We start from the raw sequence: 22,553 nt of genomic DNA on the forward strand, positions 1-22,553 counted from the left end.
AGTTGTTTGAAAGAGAGTTCGTTTTCTTTGATTTTTTCTCTACTCTTGTTGTGCAGCATGAAAGAATAACATTGCTCAGTGTTTAAGAACAACAAAAAGGAAGGCTTGCTAAACTGGAACAGGTTTTTAAAAATGTATTTGTGGGACATGTCCCTAATTGCCCTTGAGAAGGTGCTGGTGAGCTGCCTTCTTGAATCGCTGCAGTCCACGTGCTGTGGGTTGATCCACAATGCCATTGGGGAGGGAATTCCAGGATTTTGATCCAGCGACTGCGAAGGAACGGCGATATATTTCCAAGTCAGGATGGTGAGTAGCTTGGAGGGGAACTTGCAGATGGTGGTGTTCCCATTTATCTGCTGCCCTTGTCCTTCTAGATGGAAGTGGTCGTGGGTTGGGAAGGTGCTGTCTAAGGATCTTTGGTGAATTGTTGCAGTGCATCTTGTAGATAGTACACACTGCTACTACTGAGCGTCAGTGGTGGAGGGATTGAATGTTTGTAGATGTGGTGCCAATCAAGCGGGTTGCTTTGCTCTGGATGGTGTCAAGCTTCTTGAGTGTTGTTGGAGCTGCACCCATCCAGGCAGGTGGGGAGTGTTCCATCACACTCCTTTGCTGGAACGAACCCATTCATGAAACTCTCACTAACCAGTTAACACCTGTCTCTTGGAGAATTGTAAAGACATTTGTCAAAAAGAGAAGTCAGTGGAATGTGGCTCGCTTACACTTTCTAGAAGCTACATATATTCTGCACAGGGACCTGTCCTCTGCAGGCAAAAGGAACACGTCCAGGCATCACGGCTTTTTTGAATTAAACAAAAGTGTTGGGGACATTAGTTTCCTGGTGCATTCTCCATGGCAATGCTTCAACCAATGAGAGTAAACTTGCCAACCAACCAGCACTCTTTTCCCATGTAGTATAAATTGTTGCTCCCTTTGAAATTTGGCATTCTTGCGTCTTTCCTGATGAGTGCAAGATGAAAAGCTTTGACAGCATGTCTCTTTATTCAGCAATAATCAGTATTGCCTGAATTTTCTTGATGAGTGCATGAGGAAGATAAAAATTGTAAAACACAGAGATCATGTATAGAGGTATTATACAATTTGATTCCTTTAAATGTTTGTGAGCTTAAAGTAAGAGATAAATAGAAATATAGAAAATAGGAGCAGGAAGAGGCCATTTGGTCCTCCGAGCCTGCTTTACCATTCATTATAATCATGGATGATCATCCAACTCAGTAACCTGTTCCCATTTTCCCCCCATATCCTTTAGTCCCTTTTGCCCCAAGAGCTGTGTCTACCTCCTTCTTGAAAACATAGTGTTTTGGCCTCACCTGCTTTCTGTGGTTGAGAATTCCCCAGGTTGACCACTCTCTGGGTGGAGAAATTTCTCCTCACCTCAGTCCTAAATAGTTTACCCCATATCCTTAGACAGTGACCCCTTGTTCTGGACTCCCCCGGCATCGGGAACATCTGTTCTGCATCTGCCTCATCCAGTCCTGTTAAAATTTTATAGGTTTCTATGAGATTCCCCCCTCTCTAAACTCCAGTGAGTACAATTCTGACCAACTCAATCTCTCCTCATATGTTAGTCCTGCCATCCAGGAATCAGTCTGGTAAACCTTCGCTACATTCCCACCATAGCAAGAACATCCTTCCTCAGATAAGGAGACCAAAACTGTACTCAATATTCCAGGTGTGGCCTCACCAATGCCCTGTATAATTACAGCAAGACATCCCTGCTCCTGTACTTAAAACCTCTCGCTATGAAGGCCAACATACCATTTGCTGTCTTTACCGCCTGCTGCATCTGCACGCTTACCTTCAGCGACTAGTGTATGAGGACACCCAGGTCTCATTACACATTCCCTTCTCTCAATCTATAGCCATTAAGATAATAATCTGCCTTCCAGTTTTTGCTACCAAAGTGGATAACCTCACATCTATCCAAATTATACTGCATCTGCCATGCATTTATTTACCCACTCACTCAGCTTGTCCAAGTCACACTGCAGCATCTCTGCATCCTCCTCACAGCTCACCCTCCCAACCAGCTTTGCATCATCTGCAAATTTGGGGACATTACATTTAGTTCCCTCATCTAAATCTTTAATATTTTTTGTGAATAGTTGGGGTCCCAGCACTGGTCCCTGCAGAACCCCACTGCTCACTGCCTGCCAATTGGAAAAAGACCTGTTTATTCCTATTTTTTATTTCCTGTCTGCCAACCAGCTTTCCATCCATCTCAACGCTACATTTGATAAATTTTTAGTTTTTGCCTTGTGTTCCTAGCTGGTATTGTGCTATAAAACAACCCAAAGCAATCACAGTGGTGCTCAGTGACAGATAGGTGGTGAGCGCATCACAAGTTGGCACTTAATTACAGGGCAATGAATGAATGTGGAGGGAGCCACGCTGATTCTGTTGGTGTTGGCTCTTTGCTTAGTGATTTCACTGGTCATTTCAGGTGTAGAACTCTTTCCCAATTTGGAACAACTCTTCCAGGCCGGGAAGTTGTTATTTTACTGAATGGCTACATGCCTGTGATTTCCCGCCATTTTTCCCTTGTGAGCACTGCCACCTGCTGGAAGCGTAGACTCAGCCCTCCAATTTGAATCATTTGGCCATAAATGACAGACCATTTGAAAGGACCAGCGGGGACATTAGAGTGTAGCCTGAATCTGCTACTGCTTTAGTCCAGTGATGGGCAACTTAGGCTGGTGAGTGGCCCCCCTTCATCTCAGTGGGCTGGAAGATTGAAATCAGGCTTGTTCACTAACCAGGACCCTGTGAATAAGGTTCAATACATTGAATATATGCTGAATATTTCATAATTACTTTTACAACCTTTACAGATGTCATAGAAAGCATTCTTTCTGGTTGTATCACAGCTTGGTATGGTTTTTGCTCTGCCCAAGACTGCAAGAAACTACAAAAGTTCGTGAATGTAGCCCAATCCGTCATGCAAACCAACCTCACATCCATTGACTCTGTCGACACTTCCTGCTGCCTCGGCAAAGCAGCTAGTATAATTAAGGACCCCACGCAACCCGGACATTCTCTCTTCCACCTTCTTCCATTGGGAAAAAGATACAAAAGTCTGAGGTCACCGACTCAAGGATAGCTTCTTCTCTGCTTCCATCAGACTTTTGAATGGACCTACCTCGCATTAAGTTGATCTTTCTCTACACCCTGGCTATGACTGTAACACTACATTCTGCACCCTCTCCTTTCCTTCTCTATGTACAGTATGCTTTGTCTGTATAGCGCGCAAGAAACAATACTTTTCACTGTATGTTAATACGTGTGACAATAATAAATCAAATCAAATTAGTTGTAGAAAAGGCAAAATCATTCATATATTAATAGAACTGTCATCAACTTCAAATAGTGAAACCAAATGCTTTGATTGGACACAGAGGGAGCGCACGGCTCTCACAGTCAATGTTGTGAGCGATCTGCACACACTTCACTTGCTCTTGCTTTACGTGCGTATCACTTCAGTCAGACCGGTAGGAAAAAAACTACGTGGACGGAAATCCATAAGACCATAAGACATAGGAGCGGAAGTAAGGCCATTCGGCCCATCGAGTCCACTCCACCATTCAATCATGGTTGATTTCAACTCCATTTACCCGCTCTCTCCCCATAGCCCTTAATTCCTCGAGAAATCAAGAATTTATCAATTTCTGTCTTGAAGACGCTCAACGTCTCGGCCTCCACAGCCCTCTGTGGCAATGAATTCCACAGACCCACCACTTTCTGGCTGAAGAAATTTCTCCTCATCTCTGTTCTAAAGTGACTCCCTTTTATTCTAAGGCTGTGCCCCCGCGTCCTAGTCTCCCCTGTTAATGGAAACAACTTCCCTACGTCCATCCTATCTAAGCCGTTCATTATCTTGTAAGTTTCTATCAGATCTCCCCTCAACCTCCTAAACTCCAATGAATATAATCCCACGATCCTCAGACGTTCATCGTATGTCAGGCCTACCATTCCTGGGATCATCCGTGTGAATCTCCGCTGGACCCGCTCCAGTGCCAGTATGTCCTTCCTGAGGTGTGGGGCCCAAAATTGCTCACAGTACTCCAAATGGGGCCTAACCAGTGCTTTATAAAGCCTCAGAAGTACATCCCTGCTTTTGTATTCCAAGCCTCTTGAGATAAATGACAACATTACATTTGCTTTCTTAATTACGGACTCAACCTGCAAGTTTACCTTTAGAGAATCCTGGACTAGGACTCCCAAGTCCCTTTGCACTTTAGCATTATGAATTTTGTCACCGTTTAGAAAATAGTCCATCCCTCTATTCTTTTTTCCAAATCAACGGAATGTGGCAACTCTGCGTGTGGGCAACAGTGAACAGAATGTCTCATGGGCTGCACTCAGAACCCTGAGGGTCCACATGTGGCTTCCTGGGCCGCAGGTTTCCCACCGCCGCTTTAGCCTGACTGATCTGACACCAGCCATGTTTCTTTCAGGCATGGTTCCTGCATATTTATAAATGGGAAGGAACTCAGGTTTAATGTTCCCTCATTACCCTGCGGCTTTCATCTGTACCCTGGACACAGCCAGGCCCCTCGTACCATCACTGCTGCTCCCTGGGCTGAAAGCAGTGAAAACCAGCAGGTGAAACTGCGATCGGCCTGTATGGTGTGTGTTGTTTAGGGATGGTTGTGACACTTGCTCCCTGAACCATTGTGCTTTGTTATGGAAGAATTGAAGACTGCGCCTCAAAGACTTCCCCTGGAGCAGATGGATAATTGGCTGCAGTGGCAAAAAGCCCCCCCACTTATGGCTGAATTAATTCTGGGAAGGGGGTGGGGGCACATGGGTGGGGTTGATTTTCTAGGGGGAGGGTGACTGTTTGAGTTTCTGGTTTATGGAGTGAGCTTATCATAAGTGACTCTTTACAAAAGTCAATGTAAACAGCCATAGGAAAATACAGAGGCACCTTTCTTTTCTTTGTTCGTGGGTCATGGGTGTCACTGGCTGCCCAGCATTTATTGCCCATCCCTAGTTGCCCTTGGAAGGCAGTTGAGAGTCAACCACATTGCTGTGGCTCTGGAGTCACATGTAGGCCAGACCAGGTAAAGGCGGCAGATTTCCTTCCCTAAAGGACATTAGTGAACCAGATGGGTTTTTCCAACAATGGTTTCATGGTCATCAGTAGATTCTTAATTCCAGATATTTTTATTGAATTCAAATTCCATCATCTGCCGTGATCTCTTAATAATCTCTTAATAATGCCACTAGGCCATCGCCTCCCCTTCTTCAAGTTTAATTGGTTTTAATTAGTCTTAACCCCCTATTGAACATGGTTCAGCTCTATAAAATACTCCCATCTCTACCAACCTCCCAACAGTGTACAAGAATGGTCAAGATGTGTCTTGCTCACTTTCCCCTTGTTAATGCGTATTGTTGTTAACCCATAGAATAGGCTTGTTTATTGGGATAATGGAAATTGATCCACGCAATTCACTTTGGGTTATCTATACAGTGCCTTCTTTTGGCAGATTGAATAAGCGGGGTAAATGTGTACGTGGTTTGCATAAGGAGCAGGATTGATGGGCCAAATGGCCAGCTCTCATTACTTGCTTTCTTTTCATCTGCCGAAAAAATGTTAATGGTGTTTAAAAAATAAAATCCTCAAGTTGTTCTTTGCTTTGCTCTGACTGAACCAACATTCTCACAACTCTGTTTTGTTTCCTCCATCTTAGTCGCAGCAGAAGTGCATCGTGGGCTTTGCACTGGTGTGTTGTTTCGCCATTTCTGTTGCCCTAATATTTTCAGCTGTGGACATTCCAGGCAGCAGCAGTGACACGGAAGACATTACAGAGGACAACTGTAATAGGGATTGCCGGTAAGAATGGGTTTATTTTGGGGGTGTGCATTGACACGTTGCCCCTAATTTTCCTTCTCTTCTATCCCCGCTTTGTTTTGAAAGCACAGAACTGCATCACAATACGGCTCCATGCGTCAGGTTTGACTCCAGACATTCTAGAAGATTCTGTTTGATCTGTGACGACACTGTGCCTTTAGGAAATGTATGTTTATCATGTTTCTTGTAAGGGGTATGTTTAGAACTTAGCTCTGTTTATATGGTGCCAATTTGTCTGCACCACACAGCTGAGAATGCAGGCTAATAATTGATCTTAGTTAATGGGGTGTTTGTTTTAATCTGCGTTAATGCATTTTTGTTTATTTTTGTTTTTTCTCCTGCGGTTTCAGAGTAGGGTTTTGATTAGGTTGATTGACAAGAGACAGAGTGATGTTCTAATGGGAGGAGTTAAGCTTACATGGAAAACAATTCTGAAAGACACAAGAGGTGTCTCTCTCTGTCTCTCTCTGGAGGTTGCTGTTTGGGACCTGCTAGGAAAATAGGTAAAAGTTAAGCTAGTTCATTTATTATAGTTAAACGATATTATTAAAATAAAGTTTGTTTTGATGAAAGCTTCCTAGTGTCTTGATAGAATCACATGTGGAGTGAAGCACCTTGTCCCCACACTAATGCCAAAAATAGTTGGGGTCTAATTTAACTTGATTTGATTGGGTTTCTGATCTGATGTTGGGGTTTCTGATCTGATCCCTAACATATCCTAGCTCAAAGTTTTTAATTATGGGAAGTATCACAGTGGGGCCTCTCTCTATCGCCTATGGCCCAGGATTGGTGCCGGTGGGGGGGGGGTTCATGACCATAAACAGGGGAACTGGCTCATTCCTCAACTCCCAGGAACATACGTGTTGGGTCCAATTACAGCCCTCCTCACACTGCCACTACCAAAAATATAATAATACAACACAGGCTGGAATTCAAAACTGGAACGTTTTCAGCCAAAAGGCTCAGTAGCAAACTGAAGGCAGAGGAGAAGTGTAGCCTCGGAGCCAGTGGTGACGCAATGCGTTCTGTCTTTTCTCCGCTGCTATTGATGGAAGTTAAGATTGCATCGAGCTCTTGCAAACTGGGAGTGACCTATTTGACCAGCTGGGATGTGACATTTTAGAGATTAAATGTTTCCTTATCTCTTTTTGTTTGTTCTATTGATTTTTAAACTTAGTCTTCTGTAAATGTCAACAATACCATTTAACATTCTGGACACAGTTGGTTAGCACGGCTGCCTCACAGCGCCAGGGACCCGGGTTCGATTTCCGGCTTGGGTCGCTGTCTGTGCGGCGTCTGGATGTTCTCCCCGTGTCTGCGTGGGTTTCCTCCGGATGCTCCGGTTTCCTCCCACAGTCCGAAAGGTGTGCTGGTTAGGGTGCATTGGCCATGCTAAATTCTCCCTCAGTGTAACCCGAACAGGCGCCGGAGTGTGGCGAGTAGGGGATTTTCACAGTAAACTCATTGCAGTGTTAATGTGAGCCAACTTGCAACACTAATCAATAAACTCAAACTTCGGTGATATGAATGGAATAGGGTGCTAGATATTATGAAAGAATGGGACCTGCTCGGTGGAAATGCATGGAGCCGAATTTAATGGTCGCGGCATTGGGTAACGGGCACCAGTCAGAAAGCTGGTGGCAACCCTGCTACAGCTGTTCCTGGGAACCCCAATGGAACTTACCGCCTATCCAGCAGCTTACTTCCTGTCGCCGGGGCTTTTGTACCATTGAAGGCCAGGAGCTCACCTCGAGGTGGTCCATGCGCCTTCCACTGACTAGTATCATCGATGGAGGCCCCACAAGGTGAGTGGGATGGGCTCGCCAGGGCCAGTCATAGACAACCTCGTAAGCATTGGGTTGGGATGGTTGTGGAGTAAGAAGTTTAACAACACCAGGTTAAAGTCCAACAGGTTTATTTGGTAGCAAAAGCCACACAAGCTTTCAGAGCCTTAAGCCCCTTTTTCAGGCCCACTCACCTGAAGAAGGGGCTTAAGGCTCCGAAAGCTTGTGTGGCTTTTGCTACCAAATAAATCTGTTGGACTTTAACCTGGTGTTGGTAAACTTCTTACTGTGTTTACCCCAGTCCAATGCCGACATCTCCACATCATGGTTGTGGAGGACAGAGGAGGTTCTTCCAGCAGATTGCTGAGGGGCTTGGGGGGGGGGGGGGGGGGGGGGGGATTCTGACACTAAAACCCCCTAGGTGTTGTCCCACCTTCCAATCAATAGCCACTTAAGCGTCCCAGTTGGCCTCCAGGCCTACTTGTGACCTTGCCTGTCCTTTACATAACTGGGGGGGAGTCAACCTCTTCACCCTGAGCTTTTCCACCCAATTATCCACCCTCCCCACCTCCCAGCCTTCCTCGGGAGGGAATTAAATCCCACCAGTTGTTTCCAGTAGTTGGGGCATCAAGAACATATGGCCACAGATACAGATTAGATGTTGAAGATTAAGATTGAGCGCAGAACACACTTCTTGACATCAGTTGTAAGGTTGTGGATTATGGGATGTGGGTGCAGCTGGCAAGGTCGGCATTTGTTGTCCATCCCTAATTGACCTTGAACTGAGTGGCTTTGTAGGCCATTGCAGAGGGCAGTTAAGAGACAACCACATTGCTGTGGATCTGGGGCCTTCTGGAGGATGGCAGATTTCCTTCCTGGAAGGGTAATAGTGAACCAGATGGGTTTATATGACAATCAGTAATAGCTTCAGCGTTACTGAGACTAGCTTTCAATTCCAGATTGAATTCAGTTCAAAATCCACCAGCTGCCAATGTTGGACTTGAACATCAAAGAGTAGACTTTCTTATTCTGAATAGGCCAAGCATCTCAACAACTGAAGAGTTGTCTAAGCAAAGCCGCTGCTACTGTGCTGTGGCTACGAGTGGTATTTTTAATTAACATGATGCTGCTGTCAGTCCAAAAAGACAATTTACCCTATCCCGCAATCAAACAACATTGTGCATGAATTTCATTGCCAGTACGATGCCATGGTATGGAAAACGTACCACCCAAACATTTGCCAATAAATCAAACAACACTGTTACGCTGGTTGTTCATAACAGCCAGTGTTCAGACTGTACTCAACCAGCACATCAATCCAAAACCCACACCGGACTCTCTGCTGGTAGATATGGTTCCGCGATTGGGCATCACTTGTTGAACATTCCTGAGTGTGCTCACAGCTACACCAACATCCAGGGTCCTATTTTACCATTTTGATTCTAAGTGCTGGGCAGACTTGAATCTGGGAGTGTTTCAGATCCGACTTTTAGACCCATTCTCAGGCACCCCCATCCACACTCTGTCTGAAAAAATATCAGTGAGTCCGAATCGTGCTGCACAAGCCTGTGGGCAGGACTTAACGCGCCCGAAATCCTGCAGCTCTGATCGGCGCCTCCAACTGCGCATGCGCAGGAAAAAAATGATAGAATGCTGCTCCCCTGCCACATCTGTCCTGGGCTGGATAATGCCTCCCCCTGGCCCCATAGACATTGCCCCACCCCCACAACATTACTGACCGCCTTATCCCCCCAACCCCTCCGCCACCCAGACCAATCGCGGGCCCCTTCTCCCCCTACCCCTCCACTGATCTCAGGCAGAGTGGCAGCGGACCCCCCTTCCCCTCCACTGATCACAGGCAGAGTGGTAGCAGATCCACCCTCACTGATCACAGCCTGAGTGGCAGTGGACTCCCCTTCTCCCTCACTGATCACAGGCAGAGTGGCAGCAGACCCACCTTCCCCCACCCTCCCCTCCCCCCCCATTGATCTCAAGCAGCATGCCAGCAGACTCTCCTTCCCCTCCACTGATCTCGGACACAGTGGCAGCGGACCCCCCCATTCCCCCAGCCATGTGCTCCCCACAGTCACGGTTTCTTGCAAAGTTGAGAGGCTGGAGCAGTACAATTTGTAAGGGCTTTGTGCACATCCTTCAGCATGGCAGAGTGCTGAGTGCACTAGGACCCAGCAGCATCACAAGACCCGAGGTCAGTGCTGAAACCCTGGTCCGTGCTCCAAGTCGGACATCAGAAACCCTGCTGAGCAACACCTCCCATCCCCCCCACACACTCGCAGAGCTGCCACTGACCCGAGAAAGAAAATGGATGCAACAAAAGGACCCCCATAAGCAGCAGAGAGCCATTGGACGCTATGCACCTACCCCCTCCCTAACCCTCACTGATGGAGCGCCCGAATCGGAATTATGTGGAGCATGTCTGTTTCTCACCGATTTCGGATGGGCGAATGCGGGGGTAAAGAGGGAAGTGCCGGTAGAGTCATAGAGGTTTACAGCATGGAAACAGGCCCTTTGGCCGAACTTGTCCATGCCACCCTTTTTTTTAAAAAAACCCCTAAACTAATTCCAATTGCCTGCATTTGGCCCATATCCCTCTATACCCATCGTACCCATGTAACTATCTAAATGCTTTTTAAAAGATAAAATTGTACCCGCCTCTACTACTACCTCTGGCAGCTTGTTCCAGACAGGTAAGGTTGGGCGTGCAGCCTATTAAGTCAATTTAAATGCATGCAAATGCATTTAAATGGCCGTTGCGCCCGTTTCGGGCGCGGTCCCGATCGCTGCCATTTTCGGACCTCGGTAAAGGGGGAACTGGCGCAGAGGGGGGCGCGGATCGTGCTGCTCACCTCACGCCCGACTTTACCAAGTTTTCTTGCCTGAAAACGGGCGCAACTAGATGGTAAAATTGGGCCTCCAGTTTAAGACGATCAGTCAAGTGGTCCATTTATGTTTGCTGGGAATGATGTGCATTCACACACAGGAACCCTTTCCCTGTTTACAAAAACAATATGATCAAACCTTGCACCTTTCTGAAATTACCTGGCAGCATGCAATTTATAATCTCTGGATAATATGAAATACTGGTCCATGGGGGACCAATGCAGGAAAATGGGATGAGAGTGAGTTTAGTGGGAGTTATTGTCGGTGCAGACTCGATGGGCTGCAGAGCTTTAGGGCGCTGTATGACTCCATGGCGGGGAGTTTTCCCGTCCCGCCCTCCACGGGAACCGTAGCAGGCGAGGGATGGACCATGCAAATATCCGGTTTTGGGGTGAGCATGGTCGGAAAATCCCACCCTGTGACTCCATGTGTTCTGATGACCTGTGACCAGGGAGCGGTACCAACAGGAAGGAACTGAAGAAATGAGACTCCGGGGAAGACAGAAAAACAGGAACGAAAGAACAAATGGATTCCCGAGCTGTCAAAAAACCCAGTCAGGACTGCTGCTGGTCAGGACAGCCTGAATCAGTGACAGCAAAGACGGCTCCAGTTGATCCATACTTTCATAACCGATGGGAGTTGAGAAAGTTCTGGAAAGGAGTGTGACGTTGTGTAGAGGATTGCACAGATGTAACCCTGTTCAGGTGGAAACTTCTGCCTTCAGAGAATCAGCTAAATCATGGAAGGGAAAGGACTGAAATCTTGCCCAAGGATGAAGTGAGCTCGGAAGAACTCTGTGGCTGAACGTGGTGCCATGGGGGTGGGATATGGACTGCCTGAAAAATTCATGGGATCTATCTGTGGTGTAACCATTATTGCACATGTAGAGTCATAGAGGTTTACAACATGGAAACAGGCCCTTTGGCCCAACTTGTCCATGCCGCACTTTTTTTTTAACCCCTAAGCTAGTCCTAATTGCCTGCGTTTGGCCCATATCCCTCTATACCCATCTTACCCATGTAACTGTCTAAACACTTTTTAAAAGACAAAATTGTACCCGCCTCTACTACTACCTCTGGCAGCTCGTTCCAGACACTCACCACCCTCTGTGTGAAAAAATTGCCCCTCTGGATCCTTTTGTATCTCTCCCCTCTCACCCTAAATCTGCGCCCTCTAGTTTTAGACTCCCCTACCTTTGGGAAAAGATGTTGACTATCTAGCTGACTATCTAGCTGATCTGTGCCCCAAATGTAATTTGTAGTTCGTACCTGCTGTGATTTTCCTGTTAATTTATATTTATCCACATCGATTCTGACCCGTGTTACGATAGAAGTTACAAAAATGCCATCTCCTTTGGTAATTTTTTTAAAATTTGGGGATCGTTTGGTAAATTTGCTCCTTTTGGCTTACGGGTCCCCACAGGGTTTGTAACATGTCGGATCAAAAATCTATCAATCACAGATTGAGATTTCTTAATGGAGCTAGCATGTTCCACTTTTGTGGGAGAGAATTCCGCATTCTACTACCTTTAATATTCTAGGAAAACAAGCCTAGTTCATTTGGCAAGTTCTGAGCGATATTGTGAGTGCTGTCCAGATTGGCATTTGGCAAAGCTCTCTGTGCGACATATCATTGGGCTGCCTCAAAATCAATTGTAATTATTAATTCAAAGGGACGTGATCATTTTAATCGGTCTCTGGAGGTTTGTTTTGAAATACTCCATAAAGGGAAGAAAAGCCTGTAAGAGAATCGAAGTATGTGAATAGACGCTGTTTGAAGAAAGGTTCTGCAAATCTACCCCTACAAGAAATGATTGGGGTGAGGGGGGGATGGATCAACAACAGGCTACATGTCTGGTGGAAGAAAGGACCTCGACAGAGTGGCACGGTGGCACAGTGGTTAGCACTGCTGCCTCACAGCGCCAGGGACTCGGGTTCGATTCCGGCCACGGGTCACTGTCTGTGTGGAGTTTGCACATTCTCCCCATCTCTGTGTGGGTTTCCTTCGGATGCTCCGGTTTCCTCCCACGGTCCAAAGATGTGCAGGTTAGGTGGATTGGCCATGCTAAATTGCCTCTTAGTGTCGGGGGGATTAGCAGGGTAAATGTGTGGGGTTACGGGAATGGGGCCTGGGTGGGATTGTGGTCAGTACTGACTCGATGGGCCAAATGGCCTCCTTCTGCAACACATCAGAATAGAAAAATAGAGATAGAATCCCTACAGTGCAGGAGGAGGCCATTCGGCCCATTGAGTTTGCACCAATAACAATCTCACCCCAGACCCTAACCCCACACATTTACTCCTCTGACCACTTTGACAGCTTTGTGGCGTGGTTACTTGTGCCATTTATCTGGTAAATAATACTGTTAGGTTTCCTTCAGGTAGACCATTACTCTGGTTCTGTTTCCAGGTCTTGTTGAACCTGATGACTATTACTGGAGAGAGCATCAGAAAGTGGGATTTGCTTCCAAAGCAAACTCTGGCCTGATGGGCCCGGACTGTTCCGTTGGTTGATCTACTCTGTCCTAAATGTCCGAAACACGTCAATCCACACCCTGATTTGGGCTGTAATAATCATTATCTCTTACGTTCAGAAGGTTTAAGAGATCTAGCGCTGGAACTATCCTTACTGCCATTCTGTTCAAGTCCCCACCTGCGACCCAACAATGCAACGCAAAATTCGATGGATGCTGGAAATCTGAAATAAAAGCACAGCGTGCCGGAAATGCTCCGCAGGTCGGGCAGCGAGTGTGAAGATATAAAAATAGAATTGGTGTTTTCAAGTCTGCCTGGGTGTTGGACTCTTTGGAATGCTGGGAAAAGCGAAGGGCATCAAGCCGGAGAGAGCGGGAATATAAGAGGATGATCCGCTGAATGTGGAGGCTGGTTGGGTGGAAGGTGAGGACAAGGTGCGGCTCAAGGGGTCAGGGTAGAAGCACAGCAAATTGTTCAGACGTGAAGATGGCCCTTGTTTACCACCATGGGGTGAAATCCTAAAGGTCGAGGGAAAGGGAAGACATATTGGAAATCTGGTATGGATGGTTATGTTGTCAGGACAGATGTAATGGAGACGGAGAGACTGGGAAAACGGAATAGAATCTCTGCAGGAAGTGGGATGTGAGGAAGTGTAGTCATGGTAACTGTGGGAGTCCCTAGGCCTATAGTGAATATTGTTTGATGGCCTGCCGTCAGTAATTGAAACAACTAAAAGTAAGGAAGGGAAAAGGAGGAGATGGACCGTGTGAGGGTGAGAGAAGGGTGGGGATTGGAAGCAGAGTAAATTACATTTTCCAGTTCAGGATGAGAGCAGGGAAAGGCATCAATCTAGTCATCCGTGTACTGGAAAAAGAGTTTGAGTTTAAAGTTTATTTATTAGTGTCACAAGTAGGCTTACATTAACACTGCAATGAAGTTACTGTGAAAATCCCCTAGTCGCCACACTCTGGTGCCTGTTCGGATTACACTGAGGGAGAATTTAGCACAGCCACTGCACCTAACCAGCACGTCTTTCGGAGTGTGGGAGGAAAGCGGAGCACCCGGAGGAAACCCACGCAGACACGGGGAGGATGTGCAGACTCCGCATATACAGTGACCCCAGCCAGGAATCAAACCTGGGTCCCTGGCGCTGTGAGGTCCCTGGTGCTGTGAAGCAGCAGAGCTAATCACTGTGTCATCGTGCTGTTGAGGGACAGGGCCTGGGCAGGACTGGAACAAACAATATTCGGCACGGTAGCACAGTGGTTAGCACTGCTGCTTCACAGCGCCAGGGACCCGGGTTCGATTCCGGCCTCGGGTCACTGTATGTGCGGAGTTTGCACATTCTCCCCGTGTCTGCGTGGATTTTCTCCGGGTGCTCCGGTTTCCTCCCACAGTCTGAAAGACGTGCGGGTTAGGTGCATTGACCCGAACAGGCGCCGGAGTGTGGCGATAGGAGAATTTCACAGTAACTTCATTGCAGTGTTAATGTAAGTCTTACTTGTGACTAATAAGTAAACTTTAAAACAGACACATAGCTGGGACCCAGGTGGGTGCCCATTACAACACATCTGAGTTGGCAGCAGTGAATGGAATTGAAGAACTCGTTAGCCAGGTGGTGATGGATGAGGACTGATTGGGTCTCTGTTCAAGGAAGAAAGGGAGAGCTCTTGGACCATCCCGGAGGGATGGAGGTGTAGAGGGATTAGGTGCCCGTGGTGACGAGGAGACACTTAGGGTCAGGAAGCTCGAACTGTTAAATTGATGGAGGGCGTCAGAAGAGTCATGGATTTGGTGGGAAGAGACTGGACAGGGGGAGAAAGTAACATTGTGATAGAAGGAAATAAAGGAACGGACATTCCTGGAAACAGTGGCTTGATGTTTGGTGGCCTCAGGATCCATGGGCAAGTCACGGGCGGCACGGTAGCACAGTGGTTAGCACTGCTGCTTCACAGCTCCAGGGTCCCGGGTTCGATTCCCAGCTCGGGTCACTGTCTGTGTGGAGTTTGCACATTCTCCTCGTGTCTGCGTGGGTTTCCTCCGGGTGCTCCGGTTTCCTCCCACAGTCCAAAGATGTGCGGGTTAGGTTGATTGGCCAGGTTAAAAAAATTGCCCCTTAGAGTCCTGGGATGCGTAGGTTAGAGGGATTAGCGGGTAAAATATGTGGGGGTAGGGCCTGGGTGGGATTGTGGTCGGTGCAGACTCGATGGGCCGAATGGCCTCCTTCTGCACTGTAGGGTTCTATGATTCTATGAAGTCAGAGGAAGTGTCAGAAAATTGTCATTCGGCCTCTGCTAGGGGGAGGCCAGTGCATCAAACAACCGCTCTTCACAACTCACTCAAAACTTAATGAGATCTCTAACTTCTACCAGCTCTGATAAAGTGTCACCTCCCTGAAACTTCAACTCAGTCTGTCTCCACGGATGCAGCAGAATTTTTCCAGCATGTTCTGTGTTTATTCCAGCTGCTTTGCAGGGGGCTGGTGCTTTGGGCAGCTTCCCCTCTGTCGTGGCAACTTGCAAAGGGCAACACCGCTGTGAGCCTACCTCAAATATTCGACTGGAGCTGACTGGACAGAGGTGACTGGGAACAGGGGGTAAATCCGTCACTGGAACTGCCGCCTGCCCCATCCTGTTATCATGGACTCAAGTCAAGGTCAAGTCTGCAAACTGATGGCTCCATACTCGTGTCGAACAACTCTTCCTTATTAAGTCAATCTTGCTGCTGAGTGCTAATGAATCTGACTGTAGTACCTGTCAGATTAGATTTATAGATTGGCGATGTACATGTATAATGCAATTATCTAAACAGCCATAAAGTGTAGCGTGTGCAGTCATTTGCCAAGGCTGAGGCTGCGGGCTCACCCATCCCTTGTAACACATTAATACCATTGAAGAACAAGAAATCTGCTACTCTTTGTCATTGATTTTAAAATGTAAGCAAAGGTCTCGGTCTCAATTGTATCCCAGAGACTGTTTTCGCTGAGTAAGGGATAGAGGTGGAAACTCATCTACATCTCCAGGAGTGAAACCCAAGCGACTTTAATCTCCCTCCCCAAGCATTCGTTTAATCCCACCAACTATCTTGATTTCTGAGTTGTTAAAGTTTTAAAGTTTATTTATTAGTGTCACGGGTAGGCTTACATTAACAGTGCAATGAAGTCACTGTGAAGATGCAGGGTCCGGCTTCTGTGCTGCTTCTATGTGGGGGCCCCCACCCTCAAAGTGGCAATATTGCAACAGAGGATGATTGAAAACGGGTGTGCATTTCTATAGCGCCTTTCACGCCCTTCGTACGTCCAGAGGCTCTTCACAGCCAATGACATACTTCTGAAGTGTAAGCACGGTGGTAATGTTGGAAGCGTGGTAACCATCTTGTGCACAGCAAACTCCCACAAACAGGAATGTAATAATCACCAGCTGGTCTGATCTTTCAGAATATAGATTTAAGGATAAAAATATTGACTGGAACTCTGGGGAGATCATTTCTGCTTTTCTTCCAAATGGTAAAACATGAGAGCACGGTGGCACAGAGGTTAGCACTGCTGCCTCACAGCACCAGGGACCCGGGTTCGATTCCCGGCTTGGGTTACCGTCTGTGTGGAGTTTGCACGTTCTCCTCGTGTCTGCGTGGGTTTCCTCCGGGTCCTCCGGTTTCCTCCCACAGTCCGAAAGATGTGCTGGTAAGATGCATTGGCCATGCTAAATTCTCCCTCTGTGTACCTGAACAGGTGCCGGAGTGTGGCGACTAGGGGATTTTCACAGTAGCTTCATTGCAGTGTTAACGTAAGCCTACTTGTGACACTAATGAATAAACTTATAAACTCCTGCTACTTCCACTGCCAAAAAAAGGCAGGACTTTCTCCCTGGGCCTCTTGTATCCTCCATCCGCTTCCCGGTTGGGTTGATCGGAGTGGGAAATTCATTGCTGCTTCTCAATCGGACCATTTGTTAAAATTGTGACCAGGTTTTGATGGACAGCACCTGCACCTGAGGCGCATTTGTTAAGCCAGCTCCGAGGGGTGTCAAAGTCTCCAGCTCCAAAATGCAGATTTCAAATAGGAACCTGCCCATTGAGGCAGCACTAAGTAGCTTGAATAAACCTCCTACTCGCTTTCCACCGGTTAAAATCACTTATTTTATTCCAATGGAGATATTACTTTTTCTAGCAGATATGAACACCTGGATCATAGAATCTACAATGTAGAAGGAGGCCATTCAGCCCGTCGAATCTGCACCGACCACAATCCCACCCAGGCTCTATTCCCCTAACCCCATGTATTTACCCTAGCTAGTCCCCCTGACACTAAGGGGCAATTTAGCATGGCCAATCCACCTAACCCGCACATCTTTGGACTGTGGGAGGAAACAGGAGCACCCGGAGGAAACCCACGCAGACATGGAGAGAGCGTGCAAACTCCACACAGACAGTGACCCGATGCTGGAATTGAACCTGGCGCTGTGAGGCAGCAGTGCTAACCACTGTGCTGCCCTTGTATCTGCGGGCTTTTTTCTTGTCTGTATTCCGGTCCTTGTCTTTTCACAAGAGAATAGTTCTGCATTATTCCTGGCTGTTTTTATCCAGTATTTGATGTTCAGTAATTTATGCGCATATATATTTTTATCAGATACCAACGTGTGTGGCTCAGCGTAGTCTGGTATAAAAATAAAAAGTAATTAAAATTATTGAATTCTAACGATATTTGTACGTCGCTGAAAATGAACTTGGGAATGTGTTTGAGGGATCCTATGTGTGCTTAGTTCTGTTTACTTCAGCCGATGCAAAGACTTTATTTGAAGATATTGCTACCTACGCAACTAACTCTGCTGTGCTTAAAAATTGACTACATTTTAAGACTCAGAAGGCATGCTGGGTTATTAGAAAATTGACTGCATTCCTGAAAGGTACACAGCAAGAAAAACAAGTTTTGATAACAACAACTGCGAGACCTGTGTTTGCCAGACAGGGACAGACTGCAAGGACACAATAATGAGATAAGAATTAACATATAGTTTAGAACTGTCTGTTTAGCTGGCAATTTTGTTTTCAAGATCCTGCCCAGGACAGTGCAGGGACTGGCTTAGTTTTTTAAAAAGTTTATTTATTCGTCACAAGTAGGCTTACATTAACACTGCAATGAAGTTACTGTGAAAATCCCCTAGTCGCCACACTCCGGCGCCTGTTCGGGTACACTGAGGGAGAATTTAGCATGGCCAATGCACCCAACCTGCACATCTTTGGAGTGTGAGAGGAAACCGGAGCACCCGGAGGAAACCCACGCAGACACGGGGAGAATGTGCAAACTCCACACAGACAGTGACCCAAGCTGGGAATCGAACCCAAGTCCCTGGCGCTGTGAGGCAGCAGTGCTAACCACTGTTAGCCAGTTAGCAGCCAGTCTCGAAGTTTGCTTTCTCTCTGCTTCTGTAATGATTTAATTTTCTTTAGGTCCTGCTCAATTTTAAAAAATCATTTTTAAAAATTGTACCAGTGCTGTCCTCGTCTATTCAAAGGAATGAACGGACCCTACAGTGTTGAACTGTGTTTTTCGTCCTGCCGAGTGGGATGAGGTCAGTATTTTTGTCAATCGTTCCTGCAGTCTTGTGAGGAGATCCTGAAGCAATCCTGTATCTCTCTTCAGGGTGCATCTTGTTGAAAACATTCCAGAAGGGCTGGACGATGGCGAGAACGCGACGAGGCACATCTCCTTGTTCCAGGGCTGGACTGACCTGCTGGATGTGGCATTGCACAGCGTTGATATTGTCTCTTCCAACTGGGAACTGAGAAATGGTCATCTGGACCAAAACCATTTGCTAACTCGCTGGGTAAGTGACACAACCCGGTCAGCAAGTAGAAGCAGGAAATTGTGTCTTACAATTTGTGGAAAATGATATGCATTTTTTATTTAAACTCTGAAAAGTGATAGTGAACCGCAAAGCGTGTCTTCTATGAGGTTAGTTTTATTATGATATAAAAGGTTCGGGTACGCTGAGGGGGAATTTAGCACGGCCAACGCACCTGACCAGCACGTCTTTCAGACTGTGGGAGGAAACCGCAGCACCCGGAGGAAACCCACGCAGACACGGGGAGAGCGTGCAGACTCCACACAGACAGTGACCTGAGGCCGGGAATCAAACCTGGGTCCCTGGCGCTGTGAGGCAGCAGTGCTAACCACTGTGCCACCATGCCGTACTCTATGCAAGGCGGTTGACTTGTTCATGTTAGTTGTTCGGGGTAGCATCAGGTACTGTCAGGAAGGTATAGATTGGTGTGTATCCCTTGTAGTTGTGTGACAGAAGGATAGTTCCATCTTATGTAAGCCAACATGATTGTTCCAAATGTATTCTGGTATATTGGCCGGAATTCTCTGACCTCGCCTGCAACCGGGATTCTCCAGTTCTGCTGCAGTGAGTGGAGTTTTGGCTGAGTGCCAAATTCTCCATCTTCGCTGACAGGGCTGGTGATTCATCGTCGGAGAATTCCAGCCCTCATCCCTCCCTCCTCCCCACTGCTCATCCCCGGTACCTCGATAGGACATGTTGCTGTATCCCGCCTTTCTCTGTGAAACATTATTGGCAGGGTCAATTCACCGCGACACGTTAAATATCGCATCAGGTGTCCTCTATCCACTGAGCATGCTGGGCTACTCTGTATTGTGGCTTAACACCCTGACAACAGTTTCCCTGAGTGAAACTTACCCATCCCAATCTGAAATACGCACCCTTTCACTTCCTACTCATTGGAGTAAATTGACTCTAAGGAGATGTGTGAGGCAAGTTTTTTACACAGAGGGTGATGGGTGCCTGGAACTCGCTGCCGGGGGAGGTAGTGGAAGCAGATACAAAAGTGACTTTTAAGGGGCATCTTGACAAACACATGAATAGGATGGGAATAGAAGGATATGGTCCCTGGAAGGGGGCTTTAGTTCAGTCGGGCAGCATGGTCAGTGCAGGCTTGGAGGACTGTAATTTTCTTTGTTCTTTGAGTTACCCATGATCCCAATGTGATATTACTACAGGGCTAGTGGACAGGGCTATTCTCACACTCACCTGAGATAGAGAATATGGAGTTTGGTTGTAGATCAGCCCTCATAATGATCTCATTAAATATTGGACCGAACTCAAGGAAGCTTTTTAAAATCATTTATTCCAGTCTTGGGATGTGGGCATCTCTGATTAGACCGACATTTATTGCCCATCCCTAGCTGCCCTCAAGAAAGTGGTGATGCGTCGTTGACTTGAACCACTGCACTCATGTGTGTTGCCGGAACACCCACGGTGCTGTTAGGAAGAGAAGTAGCTAAACGGCCTACTCCTGTTCCTATGTCCCTCTACAGAAAATATTACACAGAGGGATTAAAAAGCAAGCTTAACTTTGCAAGATCAGGTAGTGTTGTGAAACATGATTTTTTTTTGTTGCCCTTGAGGAGGTGTTGGTGATGGTGAGCTGCTTTCCTGAGCTCCTGCACCCTGTGTGATGAAGATGTACCCACAATGCTGTTAGGGAGGGAATTCCACCATTTTGATCGAGTGATTGAAGGAATGGCGATTTATTTCCAAGTGAGAATGGTGTGTGACTTGAGATGTTCCCATGGGCCAGATGCCACTAGACCATAGGTTTGGAAGATTTAGAGCCATAGAGTCATAGAGATTTATAGCATGGAAACAGGCCCTTTGGCCCAACTTTTCCATGCCGCCCTTTTTTTTTAACCACTAAGCTAGTCCCAATTGCCTGTGTTTGGCCCATATCCCTCTATACCTATCTGACCCATGTAACTGTCTAAATGCCTTTTAAAGACAAAATTGAATCCGTCTCTACTACTACCTCTGGCAGCTTGTTCCAGACACTCACCACCCTCTGTGTGAAAAAATTGCCCCTCTGGACCCTTTTGTATCTCTCCCCTCTCACCTTAAACCTACGTCCTCTAGCTTTAGACTCCCCTACCTTTGGGAAAAGATGTTGACTGTCTAGCTGATCTATGCCCCTCATTATTTTATAGACCTCTATAAGATCACCCCTCAGCCTCCTACGCTCCAGAGAAAAAACTCCCAGTCTATCCAGCCTCTCCTTCTAACTCAAACCAACAAGTCCGGGTAGCATCCTAGTAAATCTTTTCTGCACTCTTTCTAGTTTAATTTCTAATGGAGATGATGTTTCACCCATCTTTTTTAAATTAAAAAATTGCCTTTACCATAATAAGTTTATACAATTACCAATGTGGCAATCGTTAATGTGGGTTCCATGACAATATTTTCGGTACTTTAAGCCATCAGATTGATAGAGTTAATAGTTTAATATCTGTGGCACCTTGGTGGTGGTCTTCAAATACTGTTCCTTTGACACAGCTTCACCTGGGGTTAGGTTTCTGAAGCAATGGGGGTTAGCGCAGTCAGAAGCCTGCAGCTACATGTGACTAGTGAGCTTCTGGTCAAAAATGGACACCTTGGCCGGAATTTTGTGGCCATTCATGGCCCATTGTCCATGCCAGTGAGGACGGAAAATTTGACATTCAGCCGAATCTCCATTCACTGCAGCGGGACTGGAGAATCCCGCTGGAGTGAAAGGCCAGAAAATTCCAGCCCTTTCACTTTTCACAGGCCATATCAAGAAGAACCACGTTTGTAGACCGTTTACCAGAGTTGGCAGTTAACATAGAAATATAGAAAATAGGAGCAGGAGGAGGCCATTTGGCCCTTCGAGCCTGCTCCGCCATTCATTACGATCGTGGCCCATCACCCAACTCAATAGCCTAATCTTGCTTTCTCCCCATAATCTTTGATCCCATTCGCCCCAAGTGCTATATCCAGCCGCCTCTTGAATACATTAACCCTTTTGTGCGTTTCTGCAAATGCACTGCTTCTCCTGGGTGGCATTGTAGGATTTGTAAAGCTCCAATGTAACCAGAGGAACCCCAGGTGCATTAGGCCAGTTTGATGGAAAGAGGTTGCTCACAAATGGGAAGGAAGCAAATCAACCTGAAACCTCGCCTCAAAACGAGGAAAATGTGGTAAATGCTGGAAAAATTGTACCTTGGCAAATAGAGCATGAAATGAAACTGAAATGTTTCTTCACTGTTTTGGAAAACCCATTTTTTTAATCTATGAAATGATGTTCACCCAGGGTGAAAAGATATTTGAGAAGCTGCAGGAATTGAAAACTCGCAACATTGGTCTGAGAATCCCAGTGAATAAATTCCAATATGGCTCCCAAGATGCAACAAAACTGAAAGTTAACGGTGAGTAGACATTTCATCCTAAGGTTGTGGCTATTCAAGTTCAGTTTAGTCTATTTATTAGTGTCAGAAAATAGGCTTACATTTACACTGCAGTGAAGTTACTGTGAAAATCCCCTTGTTGCCACACTCCGGCGCCTGTTCGGGTACACTGAGGGAGAATTTAGCACGGCCAGTGCACCTAACCAGCATGTCCTTCTGACTGTGGGAGGAAACACACGCAGATACGGGGAGAAAGTGCAGACTCCGCACTGACAGTGACCCCAAGCCAGGAATCGAACCCATGTCCC

At 46.7% G+C, this 22,553-nt stretch overlaps 1 protein-coding gene across 1 annotated transcript in view; it reads left to right on the forward strand.

The window, feature by feature from the left end:
- Positions 1-22,553, forward strand: part of LOC144504787 (inactive phospholipase D5-like) — a 113,125-nt gene that overhangs the window by 16,443 nt on the left and 74,129 nt on the right. The window contains exons 2-4 of the mRNA XM_078230527.1: positions 5,715-5,857; positions 18,673-18,856; positions 22,152-22,266. Of these exons, the coding sequence (XP_078086653.1) occupies positions 5,715-5,857; positions 18,673-18,856; positions 22,152-22,266 (442 nt within the window). The remainder of the gene's footprint in view (positions 1-5,714; positions 5,858-18,672; positions 18,857-22,151; positions 22,267-22,553) is intronic.

The sequence above is a fragment of the Mustelus asterias genome, chromosome 15, assembly GCF_964213995.1.
Source record: "Mustelus asterias chromosome 15, sMusAst1.hap1.1, whole genome shotgun sequence".
NCBI classification, from domain to species: domain Eukaryota; kingdom Metazoa; phylum Chordata; class Chondrichthyes; order Carcharhiniformes; family Triakidae; genus Mustelus; species Mustelus asterias.